The 15,345-nt window shown below is 36.4% G+C and overlaps 2 protein-coding genes across 2 annotated transcripts; both read left to right on the forward strand.

Moving 5' to 3' along the window:
• The first annotated feature begins 112 nt into the window (after positions 1–112).
• On the forward strand, positions 113–9,334 carry LOC144962365 (MAM and LDL-receptor class A domain-containing protein 1-like). The gene is made up of 3 exons (XM_078895258.1): positions 113–239; positions 7,710–7,769; positions 8,753–9,334. The coding sequence occupies exons 1-3, from the start codon at positions 113–115 to the stop codon at positions 8,866–8,868; spliced, it is 303 nt and encodes a 100-aa protein (XP_078751384.1). The 3' UTR covers positions 8,869–9,334.
• Positions 9,335–14,072: 4,738 nt separating this feature from the next.
• LOC144962364 (uncharacterized) lies at positions 14,073–14,850 on the forward strand (the record flags this gene model as incomplete). The annotated part of the gene is made up of 2 exons (XM_078895257.1): positions 14,073–14,228; positions 14,551–14,850. Coding segments are annotated over 2 exons (456 nt in total), but the record flags the coding sequence as incomplete, so codon positions are not given.
• Between the last annotated feature and the right edge of the window lie 495 nt (positions 14,851–15,345).

Below are 15,345 nucleotides of genomic sequence, written 5' to 3' on the forward strand. Positions count from 1 at the left end.
GGGTAAAACCCTTAAAAAAATACAAAACATGTATATCATAAACTTGAGGTTGTGTGTATTTCATACAGAGGGGGTTTGGCCCCTTCCAAAAAAACCCCAAGGGGGAAGTCCAATGGGGACTCTTCCCAAGGGGAGAAAGGCTTCCTTTGTCGCTGAACGAGGTGAAGCTGTTGAAAGGCTCCCTTTTGGGAATTTGCAAAAATTTTCAAGGGGCACTTCATGTGCAACTTACTACGAACGTGAAACCTTTTATTTTGTTACACTTGTTTTTATTCTAAAAGGCCAGAAATATTAAAATTTTAACTACAATTTTCCACATACTTAGTTTCAGAGTATTGAATAAATTGAAATTGTGGTTGGGGGATGATTCAATCTTCAATCAAAGGGCCAAGGTTTAGTCCAGCATTTGAACCCCGGGAAAAAGGGTTTTCTTTACTCACTTTCCTCCCCATATTCAGAAAAAATAAATACCGGCGAACAACTTTGTCCTTCCAAAAAAAATTGTATTTCGCCTCAAGGTCTTGTCTCGTTTACTTTTTAAGTGTTGTGCGATGAGGGACCTCTTTTAAGCGCTTGAACCATTTAGGGGATATTGCACTTTTAAAAGAGGAAGGTGCTCAGGGTTTTCCCTCTTTGCTTGTACCCAAAAGTTCCCATTCGATCATCCGCTGTGTGCTATGTTCCTTGACAAGTCACCCCCCCATAGCTTAATTTGCAGCGCTGCACTGCAGCTGACCCTGGGTTATTCCAGTCTTCCCTTGGAAAGCCCCTAAAACAAAATTCCCCTATGGGATTAATACAAAAAATTTTTTTTATTTTATTTTTATTTTTTTTTAAATGCTTTTTAAATTAATATTTTGCTGATTAAATCATAAGATCAAAAGTTTGGGAAAAAATGCAAATCTGTAACAAAAGTAAAATGAACTTTGGAGGGTTAGGGGTTCTTAATTGGGGAAATGAACATTGGATGGTTGGGGGATTAATGGGAAAAGAAAATTGGAGGTTGGGGGATTTAATTGGGAGAATGAAAAATTGGAGGGTAGGGGTCATTTTACTTAATGATGAACATTGGATGGTTAGGGGTCATATTAATTGGGATAAATTGAACTTGGGATGGTTAGGGGTCTATATAATTGATGAATGAACATTGGATGGTTAGGGTCATCTGAATTAGGAAGAATGAACTTTGGGATGGTTTGGGGTCAAAATTAATTAGGATGAATGAACATTGGATGGTTAGGGGTCATATTAATTAGGAGAATGAACATTGGATGGTTAGGGTCATATTAATTAGGATGAATGAACATTGGATGGTTAGGGTCATCTGAATTAGGAAGAATAACATTGGATGGTTAGGGTCATATTAATTAGATGAAGAACATTGGATGGTTAGGGGTCATATTAATTAGGATGAATGAACATTGATGGTTAGGGGTCATATTAATTAGGATGAATAACATTGGATGGTTAGGGGTCACTCTTAATTAGAATGAATGAAATTCGATGGTTAGGGGTCATATTAATTAGGATGAATGAACATTGGATGGTTAGGGGTCATATTAATTAGGATGAATGAACATTGGATGGTTAGGGGTCTCTGAATTAGGAAGAATGAACATTGGATGGTTAGGGGTCATATTAATTAGGATGAATGAACATTGGATGGTTAGGTGTCAAATAATTAGGAATGGGAATGAACAATTGGATGGTTAGGGGTCTTTATTAATTAGGATGAATGAACATTGGATGGTTAGGGGTCATCTTAATTAGAATGAATAAATTCGATGGTTAGGGTCATATTAATTGGGATGAATGAACATTGGATGGTTAGGGGTCATCATCTTAATTAGGATGAATCGTTTGATGGCTGCTGTCGATGACATGAACTGGATGAATTTCAGTCTCTTGTAGATATCGGGTCTTGCCCTATGGATCGATGGCTGAATGACTTATACAACACTTCTGGTTTGTTGTTGTTTTGTTTTGGGGTTTGTTTTTTTTTTTGGGGGGGGGGGGGTTGTGTGTGTTTGTGTTTTGTGTGTGTGTGTGTGTGTGTGTGTGTGTGTGTGAAAACCATCTGATAATTCATGCCTATGTGACATTACACCCAGTCTAGTGATGGCAGCATGTCACTATCAGGGCTACTATATATAATCTGTCTGTTTTCGTTGTAAATGGGATAAAGTGGCTTTGTTCAATCTATATATAATCTGTCTTTTTTCGTTGTAAATGGGATAAAGTGGCTTGTTCAATCTATATATAATCTGTCTGTTTCGTTGTAAATGGATAAAGTGGCTTATGTTCAATCTATATATAATCTGTCTGTTTGGGTTGTAAATGGGATAACGTGCTTTGTTCAATTTTTATTTCTAAAAGAAAATTACAGTGACTTTCCCCTTGCAAGTGTAATGTGAGACAAAACTGTATGATTCTATTGCTATCTCAGTGAATCATGTACATTTTTACACAAAGGATTATAGAAAATTATGGGTGGGGATCATAGCTCACAACGATTAAGGAATGGTTGCTGATCCCATGCACCTATTTTAAGAGATGATTTTTTTCCCTTGTGAATCATCTCTATTTTTTTTAGATTGATAATTTAGTGCGTGGTAACTGTTAGGTATTAAATTATATTTATTGGTGCATTGGTCCAAAATGGAGCCACTGTGTGGAACTTTTCTGCCTACCTCATAGGTACAATACACCTCCCTTCTTTTTTTTTTCTGTTCTCCCCTTTATCTCGTCCTCCCCTCATACTTTTTTCCCTGTACTATTACTATTATGGTCTAATTTATGTTGCGATAGAAATGAAACAATCAAAAACCAAAAAAACAAAACATCAGATGATTCATAATCATGCTTTTTTCTTTTTACACACCTGGGACTGGAGGATACTTTTTATTTCCTAACTATTCTTACTCTTCGACTTTCCCGTACTGCCCTCAATATTGCAGACCTTAGTTTTCAGATGGAAGAAATAAATAGAAGTCACTATGATTAACTTCACAAATTAATATTTTATCTTTAGCAGTATTTAAACATGCCTTCAAAACCCTGAATAGATTTTTGTGGCACTGAAGTTTTTTTTTTTTTACTCATTGCATTGAATAAAAATGTATATTTATTTATTTCTGCTGTTAAGTCAAAAATTCGTATTTTTATACGAAATTTTTTTGTAGTAGTAGGCAAGTCTGATATTTTCACCATCCGTCAAAGTTTCCCCCCTCCTGTTTCTTTTTTTTATTTTCTGTCTTCTTCCACGTCTACTCATCCCCCTACAATCTTGGGTCCGACCTCATTTTATATTGCATTTATACCAAAACTCATACATCTCGAAATAACCCAATTTTCTACAGACAACCCGCCTATATCCAATTGAAAGTATCGCCAGCCAGTCTGTGCATACCACCTCTGTGGAGATAATTCCACGGGTGGACCATCAAAGAAAACAATGTTAGGGTGTGGGACTTAGTGGATCATCAAAGGAAAGAATGTGGAGTGGTGTGTACATAGGTGGATCAACAAAGGAAAGAATGTGTAGTTGGTGTGCGTCTCTTCTGGTATTGCAAGCTTGGCATTGTGCACTCTTCCTTTCTGTCTTTTAAAAAAATATTTTTTAAATGCTTTTTTTTGTTGTTATATATGTGACCCATCTCTCAAAACGGTATTATGTCGGAACGAACCATAGCTTAGAAGTCGAATTTAATGTTAAACCGGTCAAAAATATAAATTGTTGGCATTGGCACCCAAAAGTATGGTATCCATTCTTCTTAATAAAACATAAACTCAACACAAGTCTGATATTTCTGGCTATAAATTATTTTCAAGACCTTAACCAACCCGACTTAATACCGTTTTGAGGCGAAGGGTCACATATATGAGACACAAATATGAGCTTTTTCCGAATGTGTTAAAACTTTCTAAGAAGACAAGGCAGGTTAACAAACTCCCAGCATGTTGGTATGGTGAATATTTGTGTGTTGTGTATTTGCAATTCCTGTTGGAGTGTTTGTTGTGTTTTTGCAATTCCTGTTGGAGTGTTTGTTGTGTTTTTGCAATTCCTGTTGGAGTGTTTGTTTGTGTTTTTGCAATTCCTGTTGGAGTGTTTGTTGTGTTTTTGCACTTCCTGTAGGAGTGTTTGTTGTGTTTTTGCAATTCCTGTTGGAGTGTTTTGTTGTGTTTTTGCACTTCCTGTAGGAGTGTTTCTTGGACACAGATGTTTTTGTTCCTAATTGCAATTAACCTTTTCACACTAATTTCTGAACTTTATTTATTTTTTTGTTGTTGTTTGTTTTTGTTCCTGGATGAAAAAGGGCCGATTGCCTAAAACGTACGTCATTGAGCTTGTGTTCTTTTTTGAAGTTATGATATAATTTTCGTTCAGTATTTTTTTGCCATGATGATCTCAATTTGGTGTTTTTAGTATTCAATTGTGTTATCGATTTTCTTTCATTCTCTCCCATAGTGGACAGGAGGTCTCACCCGTTGTCTTCTATCCTCTATATCTGTTTTCCGAGTTGCTTTCTGTCTTTGTTTTGGAATGGGATTATTTAGTTTTGTCCAAGCCCTGGCTGGAGTCCTTGACTGGGAGGGAGCAGTCAATTGTATAGTTTAAATTTTGGGAGATGATATTTTTTTCCTTGTACATCATCTTTCTGTTATTTAGTCGTTTTTTTGTTTGTTTTTTTTTTTGTTTTTTTTTGCTTTAGATATATAATGGTTTGTAAACCTTCGAATGTGTTCCTCTCAGTGGGGTCTTGTGCTTGTATCTGGATGTAACTTTTAGATGATCTCAAACTAAGTGCACTGATAGTGTGTTCTTGGAATCTCCATCTGTTCCCTATTAGAACCAATTATCCTTTATCTTACTTTTTCTCATGTGTTTTCAATTCCAAATCAGCACCTTTGACTATCCAATTTTCTTCCTTTTTATTGGCGCTGAAATGACTTCAATGGGTCATAAAACCCTTAAAAAATATTATTTTAATCTTTTTTTCTTTATTATTTTCTTTCCTTTTATCTTTCTTTCTTTATTTATATTTTTTTCATTCATTTATTTTGTTTACTTATTTATTTATTTATTTTCGTTTGTTTTGTTTTTATTCTCTAGTATTTTTTTCTTTGTGTAATCAAACAAAATTTCCACTGGTTTCCCGATTAATGCAATGCTAGATCCTTATCAATGAATGAAATGCGGTCTTCCTCATACAAGATGTTGTAATTATATAGTTTCGACTGCATATAGCATCGGTTGATTGGAATTTAAAGCTGGAACCAGGACCAACCATTGTGGTAGCCCTGTTGTTGCTTTGTGATTGTCTGAGATTTGTTCTAAAGCTTGTTTTTTTTCTGTGTCTATTTTTTGGAGGGGTTTAGGAAATGATTTGTATGGTCACAAAGACATTCTATTTTATGTATCATATTGTTTCTTCCAGTGCCTTCTATGGAGTTTTTGGATTTTATTTTTTATTCCTGTTTGAAACATTGTCAAAAGCTATCGGGATATCAAGTAAAACTATACCAAGATTGTTCACCAAATTATGTCAAGTTCATTTTACAAAGTGACCGTGTTATTTGTTTTTCACACTATCGCCAATAGGATGACTCTCACTTTTGGATCGGAAGGTCCTGGGTTCAAGCCTCGCTCAGCGCATAGTTGAGTCCTTGGAAAAGGCTCTTTACTCACATTCTCTCACCGTACTCAGTGTAAAATTAGTACCTGGCTGTTAACAGTGTTGTCTCTGTTCGAATAGAAATTGTAATATCACCAATAGGCGTCATTTTCCGTCCTAGATGTTAAGTGTTGCTGTTGGTCAGGGACCCCTTGTATGAAAACATTTTGAGCACATTAGTGGATATTGCGCTATATAAAAGCTCTTTTTTTCTATAAAAGCTAAAAAAGCTCATATTCTCTTACCGTACTCAGGTGTAAAATGAGTAGGTACGCGTTGACAGCATTATTTCTGTCCCCAAAAAAGTGTAATAATATCACACCACATGCGTCATGCCACGTCCTTCATGTTTAGTGTTGCTGTTTACTAGCGACGACCCCTTGTAAATTGCTTTTATCATTTTTATTCGATATTGTGCTAATAATAAATGCTCAGAGTGTTGTTGTTGTTTATTGGGACTCTGGTTGTATTTATTCCATCACATCTTTTATGATTCAGTAGTAGGCATCCTTCCGTCTCAAGAGACGATGGTTTGCGCCCTGTATGGCTTTGGTCTCATCAGTCTTGTTGAGAGCAGCGACGGTTGTGTGACTCAGCAGACCAATCCTTGCATGGCAGTCTCTACCGCAGTTGTTGCACACGTAGTTTGACTGTGTGTTTTGTGTTTGGATCTATTGCCTCTCTTTCCTCCTTGCTCTCCTCCTCTCTTCAAACTTCTTCTTTCTCCTCTCCTCACCTCTCTTTACTCCCTCCATCACCGCATATCTCCACCCGCTGCGGTCGTCAGCAAGCGATTCCCATGATTCAGTATTGAGATGATATGTGTTGTGGTCGATGATGTGTTTTATTGTATGCTCTAGGACTTAAGATTTTGCATCCTCTGCATGTCAATGAATTTGGACTTTAGTTTTTCACCTTATGTCTTTTGTATTCGTGGATAGGTTGAGCACTGGCATGCGTATGTATTTCAATACAATGAGTAGCGAAATATCTTTTTTGAAAATTTGGTCTGGACTTTTGTAAAAAAAAAAAAAAAATTAACCTGAGGCTGCAAATAGGAAAGAAGAGAAAGAGATGATGATGATGATGGTGATGACGATGATGGTGATGATCGTGATGATTTATAATGATAATAGGAATTAATCACCAAGGGCAGTAATAAGCAGCATTAACCGCTAACAGAGGTTTGATTGTAACTAACCTTTCTCTTAGTTTTTCACAAATTGACAATCTATAGCGTAAAGCATTAAGTAAACATTAAAAAGCATTATTGCAAGCATGGTTTGATTCTGACTCGAAATCTGACCTCATATCTATTTCCCCATTTTCATCACAATACCATATCGGAGAGATAATAGTATTTGATAGAATTTCTCTCTGTGGAAGATACCCGTTTGTTGATATTTGCCGAGGCATCAGACGAAAAACATTTGTTATTTTGGTTTTAAAAATCCTATCATGGTGGTTAGTGACTGACATGTCATAGTTCAAGCTTGGTGATGCTTTCAATTTTTACACCGAGTTAGGCATGCATGGATTTGCAATTTGAATACTAAAAAACCAATTTTAAAAATCTAGCATATTTATTATTAAAAGACACTTCCGCTTGGTATTTTTCATGACATTTTAATTGGTAAAAAAAAAAATCCTTTATACAAATTCTTACCTTCATTTTTACTCATTTTTGTGGCTTTGTGGTCTTGTGGTAGGACACTCGCCCTCGGATTGGTAAGTCCCGGGTTTGAGTCCGACTTTGAGCAGTGCCAAATTGACTCCTTAAAATAGGTTCTTTACTGACTTTCTCTTCCCATCCCATGCTCAGGTGTAAAATGAGTACCTGTCTCTGTGGAAAAACAAAAAGAAAAGAATTTCAACATGGCCTTACAGGCGTCTTATCTTATGTTACAAGTCTTGTTATTGGCATGGGACTTTGAGCACATTTATTGGATATTGTGCTATATACATGGTCAAGTTTATTTTGCTTTCTTTTTTTTCCTTATTACTAATTCCTCACCATCTTGTAATTCCTAACAGAATCTGCAGGTTTGCCGCAACCAACCACAGACCCAGAAACAACGAAGGGGACCAATCAAGGTAAAATTAACTACTATATGTAGGCCATTGCTTTTGAAACCAGCAGTAGGTTCGGGAGTGGCTATGCCGTCTAGTGGTATGACACTCAGATCAGAAGGGCCTGTGTTTGAGACCCGCTCTGAGCGGCGAATAGTTGAAGTCCTTCAGAAAAGGCTCTTCACTCACATTCTCTATGAGTACTAAGCAGTTAACAACATTTAAAGATAAAGAACTGAGCAAGTCTGCTCGAGTGTCATGTCTCACCCAGCATGTTAAGTGTTGCTGTTGGTTTGGGAAACACTTGTAATGTAATATCAAATAGTTAACGTTATTTATTTTTACACTAATAAGTAATTAACATTATTTATTTTAACCTCTGAAAAATGGTAAGACATTATCTTTCTTTTTCCCATCTTATAATCCATCTTTCTTTTTCCCATTTTATAATCCATTCTTTCTTTTCCCATTTTATAATCCATTCTTTCTTTTCCCCATTTTATAATCCATTCTTTCTTTTCCCCATCCTATAATCCATTTTTTCTTTTTCCCATCCTATAATCCATTCTTTTTTTCCCATCTTATAATCCATTCTTTCTTTTTCCCATCTTATGATCCATTCTTTCTTTTTCCCATCTTATAATCCATTCTTTCTCTTTCCCATCTTAAAATCCATTCTTTCTTTTTCCCCATCTTATAATCCATTCTTTCTTTTTCCCCATCTTATAATCCATTCTTTCTTTTCCCATCTTATAATCCATTCTTTCTTTTTTCCATCTTATAATCCATTCTTTCTTTTTCCCCATCTTATAATCCATTCTTTCTTTTTCCCATCTTATAATCCATTCTTTCTTTTTCCCATTTTATAATCCATTCTTTCTCTTTCCCATCTTATAATCCATTCTTTCTTATTCCCATCTTATAATCCATTCTTTCTTTTTCCCATCTTTTAATCCAATCTTTCTTTTTCCCATCTTTTAATCCATTTTTTCTCTTCTTCCTCTCAGGAAACTGTGCCAGTGACGAGAAGCCGTGTCGCAATGGAATGTGTCTGAACGCCAACAACTTCTGTGACTCCATCACAGACTGCCTAGATGGATCCGACGAGGAAAATTGTCCATAGGTGACCAGAGATGACAACCTGTTCTTATTTCCAGTAATTATTCCGATAATCAAATTTCATTATTGGATCATCGTTTGATGGATGGAAGTACTGTCAAACTCAAATCAATGCAAAATATGATGTATTTAATATTACAACGATGTTAAAAAACAAGCCTAGGAATTGTATTCGGTTATATCAGAAATGTTTATATTAATATGTGCATCTAGACCAATCGTGGGTAGTGTAAAAAGTGTAAGCCTCTTGAGTTTATAAGAATGGGAAAAAATGGAACAAATTTGTTTGATTTTCAGTGAGGGTAGTAAACTCAAGAGAGTTAAGTGATTGCGCGCTTTCACAACTTGAAGATTTTGATGTAATTCACCAAAGATTGCAGGTTTTACAATTATTTAGAAAGTATATATCTATAGACCTTTTTAAAACAATCTTCAAAGCTTCATTTTACATAGAATGAATACAGATTACCTCCCCCCCCCCCCCCCCCCCCCCCTCCCCTTCTACACGATGATGAAAATCTTGTGCTAACTTAAATATTTCATATTCCAGGAAAAAAAAATCATTTACAAATTGAAGGTCCCAGTTGTAGCTCAAAAATGAAGGAAATCCAACGGATATCCATCATTTTTTTCTTTCTCTCAAGTGTTGTGTTTCAGTCAATGGCCTGCCTGTCTATAATAACTATTTACCCCTTGGACCAAATTACCCCCATCGCTCAACATTCCCACACTCCTCATGAGACACTCCTCTCAAAGATCCTGCAACTCAATGTTCTGCTTATTGGACACTTGTTTTGGACACTTGTTTCAAAATAATAGATAAATAAATAGATAATTCTTCTCAATCATTCACAACATAAAAGATTTAAAGAATGAACGAAATAAATTTTAAAAAACTGATATGAAATTATCAGCCATTTAATATAGACAAATTCAAGAATAATTATTTTATGACGTTGATGGTGTTGACGATTGAATATGATGATGATGATGATGATGATGATGATGATGATGATGATGATGATGATGACGACGACGATGATGATGATGATGATGATGATGATGATGATGATGATGATGATGATGATGATGATGATGAATATATCACTAACATGATTGACATATTAAATTTTTTTTACTGTGTGTGTCGAATACTATAGTAAAGTCTGTAACCACAAGCTGATGACTGTGACGTGATATAAGTGTAGAAGGTTCCAATCCGGTCGGGGACTGTGGGATAGTAGCTGTTCTCAAGGACGAATGCTCAGATAAAAATGGCAAAGACCGAGCTTATAACATAGAAATGGTAATCATGCCAAATTTTGACAAAACGTATTTGGCCAGAAAATTATTATTTATTTACTCCAAAAATATTGATTCTCCTGAAGATTTTAACTTAAATTCCGTTGGTATTCATGAATATGCATAACCTTCCCCAAAGAAGACTAGTTTCCTATGATTTCTCACTTTTTACCGTCAACCCATGATCCCAATGGGCTACAACAGACATGACGTCACTTCCCTTGTAATGACGCATAGTAATGTAGTAACTGGTTCTAAACTATCGAAACAATGGCGGACGCCCCTATGAAATATTTCTCAGACGATCATAAAAGTGTTTTCAGAAGATTTAAAAAATATAAATATAATCATGTTTTGACTTTTATACATTCTGATCACACGACATGTGAAAAAGTTCTAGCCAGCATGAAGAATAAAAAGTACCAATTTTCTTTGTTTAGAACCAAGCTGCTCGTTGCTGGGCGATGTGATATCAGACTATTGAATGCTATTATTTATGAATTCAAACGACACTCACTCAGTGTGTCAAAGATTTTTAAACCTGAGATTATTTGGGAGGGAAAAGGCTGTTCAAGTATTCATAGGAGTTGGTGAGGAATTTCTCTTGACATATCTTGTGTTGTATGTTACGATGATCACTGATTTGATGTTTTTTTTAATGTGTGTATAGCTTTTATACTTTTATAGCGTCATTTTAATTTTAATTGTTATAATTATAATCATGATGTGAACATTATATCTGATTTGTTTGTTATTGTTATTCATTTTTGATTTTAACAAAACTCTTATAAAATTTCATGGTGTAAATTTTTGAACCAATTAACTCTCTTCTTACCAGCCATTTTCAGGATTTTCCCCAAACTTCGCACCCAACTAACACAAAAAGAGATTTTTTATCGCTCAAACCCAATAGCAGCAATATCTTGCGATAAATAATTTCTTTAGCAAAAACATGCTCTACAACACACTGTTCATTTTGTTTAAATTTTATGATATCCAAGAGAAATTTGAATAAGAAAAATGTTGGTAGTATCGTAACGAATGTGACGATTTTCCTATAGTTGGTAAGGAGAGGGATAAACTCATCCTTTTTTTTTTTTTTTTTTTTTGTTCAAAAATTTTTACGATCCACAGCGCTTGGCAGCTTAGTGTTGAACATTGATTTTTATAGTTCAGGGACACGGGGGTTTTATTTGACACAGTTGTATGTAAAAAAAAAAACAACAGACATAATTTTATATATTACTTGTAGTACCGTCAACCGGGGTTACTTAGGCCACCAGGGGTAACTTAGGCCATTACTAGAATTAAAAAATATTGCTTATTTTAAAGTTAACTTAATGAGTGATTATTAGTTCTATTGGATTTTTTATCATTTAAAAGATAAAAGCTACCTGTAAGTTGACTTTTATAATAAGCAATGTTGTTTTCAGTAAGTGGCCTAAGTTACCCCGGGTGGCCTAATTAATCCCGGTTGACGCTACACATAATGTATATTTTTGGTTTTATCTTCCAGTGAATCCAATTTCGTTGCATATATATCAATCATAATACTGGAAATGTGGTACAAGAAAACATTTTTTTCATGTCTTACAAGTAACCTTTTACTTTAAATATCAATGGGCACGATCTATATTAACTTTCCATGTGCTCGAGGTCATTGGTCACATTGCAAAATGTGCTCAAAGTGACCCACATAGTGAAAAGTGTTCACAGATTTTGAACCATCTAACATTACGATTGGTCATTGGATTCAGCTTGACACATGGGTATGTTTACAACTTTCATAAACAAAGCAGCGTGTTTACATTTGTTCAGAAATGTCCAATCGTTGGACAGCAACAAATCACGTGATTGATGACTCGGTTGGACGGAAACATGAATATAGATCGCTCCCATTGGTTAAGATGAATGCGCACATATGAAAAATATGAAGATAACAAACCTGTAATATATTTAGAAGAGGATATTGACTTCTTTTGGACCCTTAAATTTAAACGTTTTAAAGTTAAAACAAACTTTTCTGTGCAGCTATGTGGACTTGTGGTAAGACACCAGCTTTCGGATTGGAAGGTCTTCATTTCGAGCCTCAGTCAATTGACACATAGTTGAGTCCTTGGAAAAGGCTCATTACTCACATTCTCTCACTGTACTCGGGTGTAAAATGAGTACCTGGCCGTTAAGTCTTGTTTATGTTGGAAAAAAATTGTAATATTAATATCCTCTAACAAGCATCATGTCTCGTTCTACATGTTACGTGTTGCTGTTGGTCAGGGACCCCTTGTAAAGCGCTTTGTGCAGGTTTAGTGGATATTGCGCTCAAGATTTTAAAATATTTTTAATGATTTAAAAAAAACTATATAGATATTTATATATTGTATTCCGACTGAAATGAAATCTTATTAGAAATGCTGAAAATGTTATTATATAAATGTTATCAGACAGAGTGATTCAATAGAATGAAGAATTGTTTTCCAAAACTAGCTTATCTCTTATTTTTCCCCCCGGGTGGTGTTCCTGACCTCCCATAGAGGGAAGGGCGGGGGGGGGGGGCATACTGTGTCTTCTATCCCCTTATATCTGTTTTCCAACATGATTTCTGTCTTTGTCTTAGAATGAGATTACTTGGTTTTGTCCTGGCCCTGGCCGGAGTCCTAGCTGGGAGGGAAACAGTCAAATGCATAGTTATTGTTTTGAGAGATGATATTTTTTTTCCTTGTAAATCATCTCTCTGTTATTTATTATTATATTTGTTATTTTGAATGTATGATTTTAGCATTTGGCGGGTGGTTGGATGGGAGCATCTCACCCTTGAATCATATACCTATGATGTTCGCATGGGTGTACGATCCGATAGTGATGTCGTTTCTTCTTCTCTTTACTAGCCTATCCTGCTTCTTTGGTTTGTGATTGTATTTTTGACAGGGGATATTTTTTTTCCTGTAAATCCTCTGCCTGTTTGTTCTTGGTTATTTATAATTTAGCTTATGATATCTTTAGGTTATGCTTTTGATTGACATTTGTACTATTTTTGTTAGATTGCTTGTTTTTTTTTTTGTTTCAGCAGTCTCTCATATAACCTCAATTGTGTTGGAAGAGACCTAAAGCAACAAACAAAAACAAAAATAGAATGAGATTACTTGGTTTTGTCCTGGCCCTGGCCGGAGTCCTAGCTGGGAGGGAAACAGTCAAATGCATAGTTATTGTTTTGAGAGATGATATTTTTTTTCCTTGTAAATCATCTCTCTGTTATTTATTATTATATTTGTTATTTTGAATGTATGATTTTAGCACTTGAGTGTGTTCCTCTTTGTTGGATTTTGTGCTTGTGTCCAGATAGGTGGTCTCAAACTAAGAACTTTGATAGTGTGCTCTTGGAATCTACATCTGATCCCTATTTGTTCCGTGTTCCCCTATGTCTTACTTTGTCTCGGGTACTTTATTTGTAATTCTAGAACTTTTTACATCCCATTTTCTTCCTTTTTACTGGCGCTGATATGACCTTGATGTGTTGCAAGCGCCGTAAAACCCTTAAAAACAAACAAACAACGAACTTTACAGAATTATCTGATCACCCTGTGTGTAATTGAAAACCAGAAGAAAAAAAAACAAATGGCCTATTAGTGTCGTGTTACCCCTAAAATGAAAATAAGAATTAATACAAAATGAAGAGAGCATATTTCTACTGACCACGTTCATTACGGGTCGAATAGATGCGGTGCCCTATAGACATTGATGCCATTTAAAATATAATTTCCATGACAAATTCGGTGTGTATTTATTTATTTGTTTATTCGTAAACTTTGAAATCATTTTTTTGGGGTATATTTTGAGAGAGGAGGAGAGAGAGAGAGAGAGAGGGGAGAGAGAGAGAGAGAGAGAGAGAAGAGAGAGAGAGAGAGGAGAGAGAGAGAGAGAGAGAGAGAGAGAGAGAGAGAGAGAGAAGAGAGAGAGAGAGAGAGAGAGAGAGAGAGAGAGAGAGAGGAGAGAGAGAGAGAGAGAGAGAGGAGAGAGAGAGAGAGAGAGAGAGAGAGAGAGAGAGAGAGAGAGAGAGAGAGAGAGAGAGAGAGAGAGAGAGAGAGAGAGAGAGAGAGAGAGGAGAGAGAGAGAGAGAGAGAGAGAGAGAGAGAGAGAGAGAGAGAGAAAAGAGGAGAGAGAGAGAGAGAGAGGAGAGAAGAGAGAGAGAGAGAGAGAGAGAGAGAAGAGAGAGAGAGAGAGAGAAGAGAGAAAGAGAGAGAGAGAGAGAGAAGAGAGAGAGAGAGAGAGAGAGAGAGGAGAGAGAGAGGAGAGAGAGAGAGAGAAGAGAGAGAGAGATAGAGAGAGGAGTGATGAAATAGTGAGAGAGAGAGAGAGAGGAGAGAGAGAGAGAGAGAGAAGAGAAAGAGAGAGAGAGAGAGAAAAGAGAGAGAGAGAGAGAGAGAGAAGAGAGAGAGAGAGAGAGAGAGAGAGAAGAGAGAGAGAAGAGAGAGAGAGAGAGAAAAGAGAGAGAGAGAGAGAGAGAGAGAGAGAGAGAGAAGAGAGAAGAGAGAGAGAGAGAGAGAAAAGAGAGAGAGAGGGGAGAGAGAGGGGAGAGAGAGAGAGAAGGAGAGAAGAAGTAGCTCGCCGGCCCGAAATAGCTGGGATGGACATTTCTGTTAATTATACCCTCCCCCTGCAAAATCTAGGACAAAATTTTGCCCGCTAAGTAATCACCCACATAACCAAACAATAATTCTTTAAATTTTCTTAAACCTCCCCAACGATTATTCTTCCCCCCCCCCCCTTCCCCCCCCCCCCCCCCCCCCCCCCCCCCCCCCCCCCCTCTTCCCCCTCCGGTCTCTCATCCATTTTAAACCTTATCCTCACCAAACCCCGGGGTCCAATAGCTCAGTTGGTAAGCACTCGCTTAACAATCAAGGGCACCGAGATCGATCCCCGGTGCTGTCAAGGTTGTTTTTTTTTTGGATTTTTTTTCTAACCTCCTTGTCCACCCAGCATGATTGGTAGCTGGATCTGTTAGATCTGGTGGCAGTACTTTGCGATAGACTAGCTCCCTATCCAAAGGGTAGCAAAATTACTATTGTCCATTTCATGCTATAGAAATTGGAAAACCGGTTCGTGGGCCGAATGGTCTGAGACTACCCTTTTACCATGGAACAAATTCAATTTTTTAAAAAAACCCAAAACCATTTTCTTTTAC

The sequence above is a fragment of the Berghia stephanieae genome, unplaced genomic scaffold, assembly GCF_034508935.2.
Source record: "Berghia stephanieae isolate SIO BIC M18660-M18661 unplaced genomic scaffold, UCSD_Bste_1.3 scaffold965, whole genome shotgun sequence".
NCBI classification, from domain to species: Eukaryota; Metazoa; Mollusca; class Gastropoda; order Nudibranchia; family Aeolidiidae; genus Berghia; species Berghia stephanieae.

Coding starts and splice junctions, on each gene's coding strand:
- LOC144962365 (XM_078895258.1), top strand. CDS start 113: ATGGGGACTCTTCCCAAGGGGAGAAAGGCTTCCTTTGTCGCTGAACGA. Junction 240..7,709: donor ATGTGCAACTTACTACGAAC/GTGAAACCTTTT, acceptor AATTCCTAACAG/AATCTGCAGGTTTGCCGCAA. Junction 7,770..8,752: donor AACGAAGGGGACCAATCAAG/GTAAAATTAACT, acceptor TCTTCCTCTCAG/GAAACTGTGCCAGTGACGAG.